Source organism: Asterias rubens, chromosome 13 (assembly GCF_902459465.1).
Source record: "Asterias rubens chromosome 13, eAstRub1.3, whole genome shotgun sequence".
NCBI lineage: Eukaryota > Metazoa > Echinodermata > Asteroidea > Forcipulatida > Asteriidae > Asterias > Asterias rubens.
In genome coordinates this window covers 10,687,506-10,701,424 of record NC_047074.1, presented here as the reverse complement: position 1 = coordinate 10,701,424, position 13,919 = coordinate 10,687,506, and the positions used below count along the sequence as shown (strand labels likewise).

At 40.1% G+C, this 13,919-nt stretch overlaps 1 protein-coding gene across 3 annotated transcripts in view; it reads right to left on the bottom strand.

Annotated features, from left to right (window-relative positions):
* Window positions 1-13,919, bottom strand: part of LOC117299002 (fibronectin type-III domain-containing protein 3A-like) — an 87,210-nt gene that overhangs the window by 21,536 nt on the left and 51,755 nt on the right. For 2 of the 3 annotated variants that reach the window (XM_033782407.1, XM_033782406.1), the window contains exon 5: window positions 11,848-12,070. In XM_033782407.1, coding sequence (XP_033638298.1) covers window positions 11,848-12,070 — 223 coding nt within the window. The remainder of the gene's footprint in view (window positions 1-11,847; window positions 12,071-13,919) is intronic. The other variant, XM_033782408.1, reaches the window with a different exon arrangement.

The following is a 13,919-nucleotide window of genomic DNA, read 5'->3' as shown; positions in this document are numbered from 1 at the left end:
CTCATAAAAAAAAATATAGTTAATGGCCCGACGTTTCAACCCTAGCAGAGTTTTTCTTGAAGGCTTAAGACTCTGCTAGGGTCAAAACTTCAGGCCATTGACTACGTTGTTTGTATTTATACACCATAGGTCCTTTTGGTGCAAGTACTCACAGGGCCAAGCAAAAACTCCACGCTGGCCATGAAATATGCTTGAGGTAAGCGCGGAATTCCCTGCTTCTGTAAGCCGATTCTTTACTTACGATAATTTTGGCAAGATTCAGTGTTCAAGTGTTACTGAAAACTTGAAAACATTCATGACTGACTTATCCTCAGTCCTGCCATTTTCAATTGTATGGTGTGTTGTGTCGTCATTTACACTTTGAGAAAGACTCTGCTATGGTCGCATTGTCAATCCTCAGACATTTCAAACAAAGAAAAAAACACATTTTAACCTATGAGACAATAATGAGGCTTGACTGACAACCAGTCTCGCCCCTCCTTATATATTCCTGCTGTAATATTAAGAAAGTACACATGGAGTTGCCCAACCAGTCTGCCCCCTCTTCATGTATCCCTGTTGTAATACCAAGAAAGTACACAGGGAGCCGCCATCACGGTGAGGCATAGTACACTTAAGGTCCATGACCCTATTCTTCAAAGAACACCTCTAATTTCCAGCCCTGGGGCGGTTCGAGGGTAACCAAAAACAAGCCAGGGGTTCCCACCACACCTACCCCAGTTTTCACTGACCCCTCTATGAGCCTTTTTCGACTCCCACCAACCTTGATCCTTAGTTCTTGCTCTACGGTTTCAAGAAGGTGGAATATTATAAATTAAACAAAAAAGTCTCCTGAAATATTTGTTGACAAAAACTAACCCTGAAGCACTGGCAAACCGTAAATTTTAACCCAATGAATTTTTTTAAGGTGAGGTTAGCAATTACACCATGTGGAAATCTCTTTTGAGTAGTTTTGATTCTGAAAAGAACCAGTGTTTAGTCAGTTCTCAAAAAGTGAATTTCGTGGAATTAGTGTGAAAATTAACAACGTAATTCCAAACTTGATTTCAAAAAAAAATTCATTATTTCCAACCACAATCTAAAAGAATGAATGCTGAACATCTAGGCTCAATTTCATGGCTCTGCTTACCGCCAAATTCTGCGCTTACGATCATGATTCCCCGCTTACTTGCAAGCGCCGAATTTCTGCGCTAGCCTTAATGTGGAGAATTCCCTGCTTCCCTAAGCGCCGATTCTGTGCTTACGGTAAGCAGAGCCATGAAAGTGGGCCCTGTACAGCAAACACAAAACAAAACTTACAACTGCTGGACAAACTGCTAACAACAAGGTGGTAGAAAAAGTGGTTACAGGTCAATTTTATTTCTGACCATTACAAAAAATTAAGCCTCCCAGTGCTCTCCGGTCACTGGCATGAACCATAGAGCTGGGTGATAGCTCTATGCTTGAACAAGAAAAAGGGTTTGGTAAAATAAACACAACTTCCCAAGTACAAGGGGAATCAAGCCTCATTACGTGTAGACTATTTTAGTAGGTCAAGCTGCGATAACATAAAGCAGTCCTTATGGGGACCTTCAGGTATAAAGCTTATAGGTAGGTACTCTGGGTAAAAACTGACTGTCTCAGCATTGAGAAACGGTCCCAGAAGCATGTAGGGGCGGGGGGGGGGGGGGGGGGGGGGCCTGTGGGAGCACCTAATTTTTGACCCCTTGAACCAGTTTTGTTATAGAGCTGCTTTAAAGGCACTGGACTTTTGGTAATTGTCAAAGACCAGTAGCCTCACTTGTTGTTTTGCATATATAATAACAAATCTGTGGAATTTTTTTACTCAATTGGTTATCAAAAATTTGATTGATTAGCAAACCGGTTCATCAACTTAGCTGCCAGTGCTGAACTCTAAATGTAATGGTGGGAAAGATACAGTGGGTGATTTAATATAATGCTTAAAAATGCTTTATGCTTAAAAATGCGTATAAATATATATACAGGTTATGAGTGATCAAGGCATGCCAGAAAAAAATGGTGAGGCAAGATCGATTTCCCCTGGGAACGAGGTTGCCTTACAAGCTTTTGCATTCTTAGTGGCTTCTACGCCAGTATCATCCATTTTCCTAATCATTGGTCTATCTCCATAAAAAGAAATTCCAAGAAATTATTCTCCCATTAAATAGTAATTGATATATGATACTGTGAAAAAGAAGCTTAAATTGAATGGAAATTTGTTATAGTATTAATTCCATAAAGCTTGAACCGCAAATCGTTCACAGAGTCTTCTATGAAACACAACTCTGACAGTAATTTGTTTGCAGGCACACAGGGGTGCACCGTTTTCTCTAAGGGGATACCTCTGGCTAACTGAAACTGAAATTGGCATTTGAATATTTATAAACAAGTATCTGGATCTTTGCAAAGACTTGTATTCCCCTTTTCAGTGATATTGTTACGGGTCGTATAATAGTTCTTTTTAAGTAATGTGATGTTGAAGTACATTGAGTAATGCTTTGAGAAGCCCGTAGATAGTAGATAAAGTGCTAATTTAAAACGTTTCACATGTCTCAACTCGGCGATTCTAAACGGGCAGTGAATGATTTCCCTTACAAAGCAGGGCAAAATGCTATGCAAAATGTGTCAGTTGCTACTCAAATATCATCAAATCTGTTCCGTCATAATATTTTGCTATGCAAAAGTGCCGGATCGGATGATATTGTTCCCTGAAAGGAATGCAATTTTTGGAGCAGGTCTTGATCCCTGTTGTTTCCAGGGCGGGTATGTGGCGATTTCATCACACAGATTCACTTCACACAACGCAAATTTGCGATTTTATTACAGTTGCAATTTCATACCCAACGAGAAACCTCGTGTGAAATGGGCTATTGTCTCTGTTAAAAGCAGTGGACACTATTGGTAATTACTCAAAATAATTATTATCATAAAACCTTACTTCGTAACTAGTAATAGTGAGAGGTTGATAGCATAAAACATTGTGAGAAACAGCTCCCTCTGAAGTGACATAGTTTTTTGAGTAAGAAGACATTTTCCACGAATTTGATTTCGATACCTCAGATTTAGAATTTGAGGTCTCGAAATCAAGCATCTGAAAGCAGACGACTTCGTGTAACAAGGGTGTTTTTTCTTTTAATATTACCTCGCAACTTCGATGACCAATTGAGCTCAAATTTTCACAGGTTCGTTATTTCATGCAAATGTTGAGATACACCAAGTGAGAAGACTCGTCTTTGACAACTACCGAAGGTGTCCAGTGTCTTTAAGTATCAGGCCTGTGTACAGATCTCCAACATTTTGCGTACACTACACAGAACACAACAAATTGATCCCTAGCAATGGTCACTGATCCAGTCTCCATCCTCCACTCCACGCTAACACCTAAAGCTAGAGAGGGAGAGAGAGGGCCACCAGCCCACGGTCTCTAATCCCCTCCTGTTTATCACCACCAAAACCTGGCACCCACCAACTCACAAAAATTACCCCAGGTAAACCCTAATCTAGTTGTATACAATAACAGTCCTCAAGTTGGCGATGTTAAAAGCCAACTTCTGACCTTTTGCAGTCAACTGGACGGCTGAGTGTACTTCCCGAACAACTTTTATATCTATGATTTGAGGCATTGCATGGTGAGGTATCAATATATTTGGTTTGCGGTAACACCATGTGTGTACATGTATCTACTTGCCAGGTAGAGTTTGTCTTGCTATATATTCTAATACTGAGAGCAGATTTATCAGATTTTTCAGGAGTCTTCTCAGTTCTGAAAAGAACTGTCCTGCTTTCGGAAGGTATAGAAAATCGGCTGGAACTACTAGTGCTGCTTTAGCTTTAAGGACACACATGACATCTCTCGATTCCAACATTCTCTCCAAGCCCATCTCTTCAGATTAGCCTTTGCAGATATAGAGTGAAATTCTCATACTATGCTTTTTGCTGGTTTATTTATTGTATTCATTATTATTTTGATTGGTTCGTTGCTTTTCGTTTAACTTTTGCTGTACTTTTTGATGTACTTGTATTTGTTGAGGTCAAATAAATAATAATAATAATAGCTCTCCATTGCTCGTTACAAAATAAATGTTTAGGCTAACCATTATTTTAAGCACTTACCACTAGTGTCCAGTGCCTTTAACCATATTTGCAACTGACAGATTGTTCAAAAGGTGTAACCTCCCCCCTCCCCCTTTAAGCTGCAAGCCATCAACCCGATAGCACCTGCTAATCACACATTCCCCATTACACTGATCCTCCAGCCCAGTTATGTCCCAATTATTCCGTATCAATAATGTCCAATCAAACATCACACACATTACTCAGGGAGGAATTCCCCCTTAGTTCAGCAAGCGACAACACTGTTGAGAAATTGTTTGAACACTAAAGGGACAATGGGTCTTCATTCACATTGTTCTTTGAGCACTTTTCTGTGAGATTCTCAGAAGCCACTCCTAAACAACAACAAAACGTAACTCGGTAAACATTCCTGCGAAACATTATTGGGTTTCATGCCAGACAGTTTAACATAGCTCAGCGCGCGTGCGACAACACTGTTTGAGAAATGTTTTGAATACTGAAAGGGACAATGGGTCTTCATTCGCATTGTTCTTTGAGCACTTTTCTGTGAGATTCTCAGAACCAATCTGAAATAACAAAACGCCTTAAAGACCCTGGACATTATTGGTAATCGTCAAAGACTAGTCTTCACAGTTGGTGTGTTTCAACATATGCATAAAATAACAACCTGTGAAAATTTGAGCTCAATCGGCCCTCGAAGTTGCGAGATATTAATGAAAGAAAAAAATACCCTTGTCGCACCATGGTCACACAAAGTTGTGTGCTTTCAGATGCTTAATTTTGGGACCTAAATCTGAGGTCTGAAATCAAATTCGTAGAAAATCACTACTTTCTCGAAAACTACGTCTCTTTAGAGGGAGCTGTTTCTCACAATGTTTTATACCATCAACCTCTCCCCATTCCTCATAATCAGTCACTGAAAGGTTTTATGATAGCAATTATTTTGAGTAATTACCAATAGTGTCCACTGTCTTTAAACAAAACATCTGACAAGAGGCATCCTGTGTTCTCTCACCTCTGATGCTATACAGAGCAGTGTTGTCAAATGCTACATGTATGTTCTACTTAAAAGCCTGCTACAATCTGTTGGCAGAGTGTGCCCTGGCTAGGTATAGTCATACATGTACAGCTGGGTCCTAGCTCTATGGTACAATTTGACTCACCCACCTCAGTGTGTGACATCAGATGTTCAAGCTACTGCACCCACAGTATGACAGAGACTCAGCTAGCTGTGTCTCCCTGGTATGCTAGACCTTCCTGATGGTTATCCCCTTGACCCAATGTTATGATTACTCAAGTACTTTATTTGAATACAAAGGATCCCATCATACTGTGATTCCAGTTTGCTGTCTTTGCTATAATAAACCCAAATGCCAAGTTAAAGGGTATGCGCAACATTGGTAAGATTAATAAATGTTCACATATTTGCAAATCAGACAGGCCTTGAACTTCGCTCTTGAAGGGGCGCAGCAATTTTCCCATGGTAAGGGGCACTTTTGTGAGGAAAAGATAAATTTGCAAGGCGCAACCATTGTGAGATGGTGAGATCCAAACTAATTGTTTTATACTCACTTCTGATAGTAACATGCCAGTAAAAATTTCCCTTGAAATTTTATAGTTTATCAGAAGTGAGTATAAAACAATTAGTTTGGATCTCACCATCTCACAAGTCCAAAACTTACTTGAAATCAGTGTTGACCTATAAGTCTATAATGTGGTTTTTCAGTTACTCAAGATTTAAATGACAGAAATTTTGCTTTTAAAACGCACATGTTTCGTCACATACAGTGAAGTTACTTGTTTTGGGCAACTGCAAATTATGTAAATCCCTTTCGGTGCTATGCAAAATGCATCAGACAAAATGCATCAGACAAAATGCATCAGACAAAATGCAGACTTAGGCTAAGACTAGCATTGGCTATTGGCGAAATTGGCTGTGGCTGACATAGACCATGACTGACATTGGCTAACTTTGGCAATGGCAAACATTAGCTGTGGCTAGCATTGGCTCTCGCTATCACTGGATATGGCTAATATTGGCACTGGCTAACATTGGCACTGGCTAGCATTGGCTACGGCTAGCATTGGCTACGGCTAGCATTGGCTACGGCTAGCATTGGCTACGGCTAACATTGGCTACGGCTAGCATTGGCTACGGCTAACATTGGCTACGGCTAACATTGGCTACGGCTAACATTGGCTACGGCTAACATTGGCTACGGCTAACATTGGCTACGGCTAACACTGGCTACGGCTTACACTGGCTACGGCTTACACTGGCTACGGCTTACACTGGCTACGGCTTACACTGGCTACGGCTAACATTGGCTACGGCTAGCATTGGCTACGGCTAGCATTGGCTACGGCTAACATTGGCTACGGCTAACATTGGCTACGGCTAACATTGGCTACGGCTAACACTGGCTACGGCTAACACTGGCTACGGCTTACACTGGCTACGGCTTACACTGGCTACGGCTTACACTGGCTACGGCTTACACTGGCTACGGCTTACACTGGCTACGGCTAGCATTGGCTACGGCTAGCATTGGCTACGGCTAACATTGGCTACGGCTAACATTGGCTACGGCTAACATTGGCTACGGCTAACATTGGCTACGGCTAACATTGGCTACGGCTAACATTGGCTACGGCTAACATTGGCTACGGCTAACATTGGCTACGGCTAACATTGGCTACGGCTAACATTGGCTACGGCTAACATTGGCTACGGCTAACATTGGCTACGGCTAACATTGGCTACGGCTTACATTGGCTACGGCTTACATTGGCTACGGCTAACATTGGCTACGGCTAACATTGGCTACGGCTTACATTGGCTACGGCTTACACCGGCTACGGCTAACATTGGCTACGGCTAACATTGGCTACGGCTAACACTGGCTGTGGCTAACTCTGGTTGTGGCTAATATAGGCTATGGCTAATGATTGTGTCTGGCAAGGAAATAATTTTCATGTGCGTACTGTGTGATATCATATTGCAGGCTTAGTTTATCTATCATTTAAAACCACATTGAAAGATGACTGGTCTGAATAGGGTTGACTGTGTAATGTGTAGAAGCGTTCACCACAAAATATGATATAACAGGGTGGCATAGTTTATCAATAATTCAAAACCCCAGTGGATCTTGAGTGGTCAGACGGTGGGAGTGTTAATTTTTACTCCAGAGCCAAATTGATGGAGCCATTGTAAGCTGCCCACTTGTTTTTACAGTTAAGTTTTCATTTCATACGGCTGCTATCGCTAAAGCACTGGACAAGTGCAAATCCTTGGTAAATACACAATCTTGCTGCCTAATGATCTTGCTAACCTGTTGAATAGGCTTGCATTCAAGCAACTTCGTCTGCCACAGTAAGCAGACAAATGTCTGTAACCTCAACAGCTTTATGAAATCGGCCTGAGAACATCAAGATCAAAAAAATTGAGGGTAGGTTTGGCATATTAAGTACATGTCAGAGACTAATGACCGTTTCTCAAACCCCCCCCCCCCCCACCTGGAGTAGTCAAGAGGAATGACGAAGTACTTCATTAGGAGCTAAGTCAGATATGAACAAGCTTTGTGCACCTTCAGTGCTGTCTAGACGAGTCTGCTGTTCAATGAATTAATTATCATAAATGCATGGTGAATGAAGAATGGCTCTTTTTGTACTCTCAGTGAAAAATGTCCAGCCGTTCAATTTGGGTTCGTGAAGAGGCGGAAGGTTTTACAATTAAACGTTCCTGGACGATGATGATGGATGCTGTATTTCATTGTGTGACGGTGTTTGCAGGGTTTTGTTCATGTGTGTACGTGTAACCCGGCGCATCACAATGGATGTGTAATGGATTCAGAATGATGGAAAGGTTTAGAATCGTTAGGGTTATTTTCCTTCGCACCAGCAGGTTTAGCTTTGATTCAATAGGTCATCAAAATTGCAAGAGAATAATGAGAGAAAAACACCTCTCGTACAATCTTGTATGCTTTCCAAGATGTCTGTTGTTACAAATGCAAGTTTTAAAAAAAAATTGAGTGAGAAATTACCTCTTTCTCAAAACTATAATAATAATAATAATAATAATAATAAGACTTGTAATGCACACATATCCACCCTGCTGGGTGTTCAAGGCGCAGTAAAACCAAAAACAAAACAAAAGCAAAACACAACACAAAGAAAAACAGAAACAACAAAATTAGTCATTGAAAACCTGTGACATAAGATAAGTTTTGAGAAGAGACTTGAATTTTGCGGTACAAACACAACTATGTTGCTTCAGAGTGAGCCGTTTCTCACAATGCTTTATACTACCAACAAGCTCTCTCCATTGCTCGTTACCAAGTATTTTTTTTGTGCTAAACAATTATTTTGAGTGACTACCAAGAGTGTCTAGTGCCTTTAAAGTTTATGATTATATTTATAACTTGCCAAAATAAAAACAGTTGTCTCAATAACTAGCCGAAAATACTTAATTCTAGTCATTGCAAACCAGTGGTTAGCTTGAGGGATTTAAACCCCCAACCTTCTGATTGCAAGTCCTGCAGTCTAACCACTGGACCACGGTAACGTGCCTTCTGTATAAATAACTCTTCCTTTAACATGTATTCGGAAGAAGCTACTGTAAGAATGGCCAAGTCAAAGGATGAAAGAATGATCAGTGCCATGTGAGGCTTAGTCACTGTCTATTTCTGCTCCGATGTTATCCAAAAAAAAATGACATAATGTTCACATGTCGTGCGTCAGGACGTAGTAAAAGGGGCTTCCCATACAGATTCCCTCAATCTACATAGACCCTGGCAGGAAACCATGCAATATGGCTTGTCCTGTTTTGACTCTCTTTTTTTACCCCCTTCATGGAAGAAACCCTTTGCTCTAGGAAGTTGTGCGAAAACTACTTGGTAGCGGTCCAAATCGAAGAGTAGCTTTAATTTTCATTATCGGGAAAAACTTTAAATAAATTCAAATTCAATGCACCACAAACCTCAAAATATTATTTTCATAAAAAGAAGAAACAAATTTAACACGCACTAATGGTTCAAAACCTTTTGGTAAACATCAGTTTCTGTAAACCTGGTACAAATGTAACACCATAAACACTATACATGCATGACTCAACCCTCTTACTATGTTACCATTAAACATCTTCTTCTTTACTTGTTAAAGATAACTAAACTACATATATACAAGTGCATGCCACGCCGCAATATGATGTGGTGAATGAATATCTACACAGTTCACAGTCAACCCTCCTACTGTCTTATCATTTAATATCATCCATTGTGGTTTTTAAAGTTTTGTGCACTATGGTACCATTTGGTAAACACATAAATCTACACAGTCCACAATCAACCCTCCTACTGTCTGACCATTCAATGTCATTAAAGTTCTGTGGGTTTTTTCAAGATAGATGCACTATGCCAAACTGCAATATGATATCATGTGGTGAACGCATAGGATCTACACATACACAGTCCGCAATCAACCCTCCTACTGTCTGATCATTTAATATCATCCACCGTGGTTTTTGAAAGATGCCAGCCTGCAATATGGTATCATGTGGTGAAGGCATCGACCTACACAGTTCACAGTCAACCCTCCTACTGTCTGATCATTCAATTACATCCGAAGACATTTTTGAAAGCTTGATACACTATGCCAGACTGCAATTTGATATCATGTGATGAACGCATAGATCTACATTGTAATATACATAGTCAACCCTCCTACTGTCTGATCATTCAATATCATACACTGTGATTTTTAAAGATAAATGCACCACATGTATCATGCGGTGAACGAATAGATCTACATAGGTCTTTATGTATGCAGTACACAGTTAACTCTTCTACTGCACGAGATAAAACCAAATCTGCCTTTAATATGACATCATGTGGTGAATTCATCTACACAATAGTACACACAAGAACAAAGTGAGTTCACTGCAGTTCTCTGTACCATTATACACAATCAGTACAGCTGAGGAAATTTCAAACGGTTGAGAGGAACTTGCTGGAAAAGTTGCAAACTTCATTGAGATGGGGGCAGGGGGAGTCAAGAATCGAAAATCAAGCATGCAGTTACCACGCGCAACACTATTTGTAAGGGCAAGGTCTCCTGGTGATGGCAAGAGCTATGTAGTTCGGAACGTTGAGACCAATTAAGAACTCACTTCATGGTAGTTAACAATGAGAAGAATCATCGATCCATTAGGCACAAGTAGAAGTCCCTAGCAAGACAAACTCTCCAAAAAAAACCATAATCTACCCAGCAAGAAGATACACACATGGGCCCAATTTCATAGAGCTGCTAAGCACAAAAATTTCTTCCTTGATAAAAACAGGATTACCAACCAAATTTCCATTTTATTGCATTTCCTAGTTACTGGTATTCAGCTGTTGTATGGTTATCTTAAAAATCACGTAGAAATTTGGTTGGGAAATCCTGTTTTTATCAAGGCAAACATTTCATGCTAAGCAAATTTTTGTGCCTAGCAGCTCTATGAAATTGGACCCTGGTGTCACCACAAACCAAATATATACGGGCAAGGTATTTTCCCTCTATTATACCCTCATCACACTGAGCTCGTTCTCACTACATTCTGGAAAATGTAGTCTTGGTGCAAGACGTTGCTATTCACACTATCACTCGACTGTCGTGATCCCCCCTGCTCGCTTCCTCCTCAGGCACATTACTATCGTCTTGAACCAAGACTACATTTATCAGAATGTAGTAAGAACGAGTTCGGTGATGGGTGGGGGGGGATGGGGGGTGTATAAGGGATTTTCAAAGTCATACTTGAAAGTTTCTAGGGGCACCAAGGCAATGGCTGTGCATTTCGGCAACGCCTCTGTAACAGTATCATGCCAGATTAACAAACCCCCACTGCAACTTTTGTTTTTGCTGGCCACTCGCCAGTTTAAACAGCTGCTGACTCGTGTATGCCCACAACAAGTCGTCAAACAGGCTAGTCAAACACTATCAAAGTAAAACAAAAATCAGGACCAAGAACCGCCACAAAATACAGCTTTTAAAGGTCAAGTTTTTAAAACAGGCTAATAAGACAGACTTTAAAATTCCTATGAAACAACAGCGGCCAGGGGGAATTTGAAACATCAAGCTTGGCTATTAATGCCACGCTTTACTTTTAATACAGCCATCAGCGACGGTGTGCCACATTGAGTCTAACCTTGGCAGTGAATCATCGTCCACTGGGGACCACCGAGCACTGATTTTGTTTACCACGAAACCCGCAGAAAGGAAGTGAAGTTCAAGGGAAAGCACGGTAACTGGAGGTATCACCCTGTTTGTTTTTTTCCTTCAGATTAATCAAGTTGCCAATACAGGCTGAACCTAGGATATGGTTTATCACAAAAGCCAAGACTGAAACCAAGTTCAAAACCTTGCTTAAACCCATCAATTAAAAGATGCTATGTCAGATTTTTGGCCGATTTGACCCAAAAATTTTGATTTAAAATTCAATAGATGGGGTGGAGAAAGTTACAAGCTTTCATTTGAGCCATTGCTCGAAAAAGTCCGCCAATTATTAGTAGCAGTGAAATAAATCTGCTCAAAATTAGTTTTTGTCAGGATCCCTACAATATACCACGTGACCAATTCTTATGTGTTTTATAAGAAACGTTTTAAATTTTTGTCATGGTTCCTGACCATTAAAAGTAAAAGTTAAACTCTTTTTTTTTTTTTTTTGCGGGTGATACTCTTTGAAATACCATTCACTCAAAATACCCTGTATTATAAAGACATAAAGAGAATTCTTACCAGTAAAACGTCTTTGATGAACCACTCCTGTTACGCTCCGACAGCACAAGCTCAAACCGGGCCGTCGATAAGTCGATGTCGTCATCGCGGAGACAGTCCACACTCCCAGAATGCACCTGGGGCAGGGACCATTTGACGTTGACCGAGCGGGGCGTTCTGTTGAACACGTCCGGTGGCTGGATGTTCGAGAGGAGATCCCTCAGCTTCTTGGAATGGGGATCTTCTGTGGAGAAGGGTTGAGAGAAAAAGAAGCTGTTAAAATGATTGTTTAAATTTATATAATTGTTCAAACATGAAGTACATGTGTTGTAGAGACTTTTACGAGGTACGGGTGCAAGAGGGCAGGAGGTTTGAACAACTTAACGGTAGTCAACAAAAACCTTATCAGGTATGATATTTGGCCCTTGGAAAAAAAGAATTGCAAAGTTTATTAAGTACAAAGGCTGACCTACATACCCACAATGTGTAGGCTTTAATAGGCTTTTAAAGACACTGGACACTATTGGTAATTGTCAAAGACCGGTCTTCTCACTTGGTGTATCTCAACATATATGCATAAAATAACATACCTGTGAAAATTTTAGCTCAACTGGTCGTCGACGTTGCGAGAAAGTAATGAAAGAAAAATCACCTGTGTTATTTTAGATGCTTGATTTCGAGACCTCATAGTCTAGTTGTGAGATCTCGAAATCAAATTTGCAGAAAATTACTTCTTTCTCAAAAACTCATTACTTCAGAGGGAGCCGTTTCTCACAATGTTTTATACTATCAACAGCTCTCCATTACTCGTTAACAAGTAAAGATTTTTGCTTATAATTATTTTGAGTAACTACCAATAGTGTCCACTGCCTTTAAGGCATTTCAATCACAAGTTTGCGGATTTTTCTGCTTAAAAAATCAGAAATCAGTCTTAAGAAGGAATAGTATCATGCCAGCCCTATGTAGATCCCAGATTTGTAAAGCTTTCTAACACCAAATTTGATAAGCACTGCTTAGCAAATATTGGTTACCACTCAAAAACACTAAGCAATGTTCACTTCACTTGACTGGTTCCCTTGCTAATCATGTCATTGACCATAGACAAAATCTGGACCAGGTAAGCCTATCTGAATATCATCTAGCAACCCATCATGTACACAACTCAGTTCATCATTGAACGAAAATAAAAGTCTGACTCAACTGTAAACAAAACAAAATCAAAACAAAAACCGGAGCATCCTAAGGTCATACTCATTTTGCATTCCAGACAGTCTTCATCCCATGTCAACTCCAATCATCGTGTCATGACTCACAAGGCGAGCCAAAAAGTCTAGGCAGCCAGGGATATGACCAGTGAGCAATCAGAGAGAGAACAACAACAATACATACATACAACTAAATATTTGTAAAGCGCCTTTCAATAAGATCAAAGCGCTGTAAAGAGCAAAACCAATGGAACAATTATAACTACCAAAAAATTACATCTGATACAAGTGCGTTTTGAGAAATGTTTTGAACATGTCAAAAAATTACTATTTCTGATGCATACTGGGAGGTTGTTCCAAATTTTCAGAGCATTACAAAGGTGGGGGGGGGGGATTTTTAATATAATTTTTTATTTTAATTTGTTTTATCGCCCAACTCCAAGTAATCCTGAACGATATTGAACATTGTGACTGGCGATATATCGTTGGTTAAATTAATGATGATATATCATGAAGATTTTTTAAATTTGAAAGTACCCTATAGAATTCGTTCGTCCTGCTTCGGCGATGCCTAAAAAGAGAGACCACCATGGCTAGATGTGAAGACGTAAACAGAGTATATGGGTTAAGCCAAATTTCTAGTTCCGAAGTCGTGAAAAACTCTGAGTTTTATGGCATCAGCCCAAATAAATCTGACTTTCCTGTGAGGGTTGTTAGACATCCTCAGCGAAACTTGCGGAGGCGGTCTTAAATAAAAGACGTTTTCTGGAAATAACGGAATAAACCGTCTCTGTCACGATATTTTCAAAACCAACATCGATATTGACGATGTTGGTTCCAATAGCGTATTGTGAGGATATTATCATGATATTGTCCAGGTTTACTCAC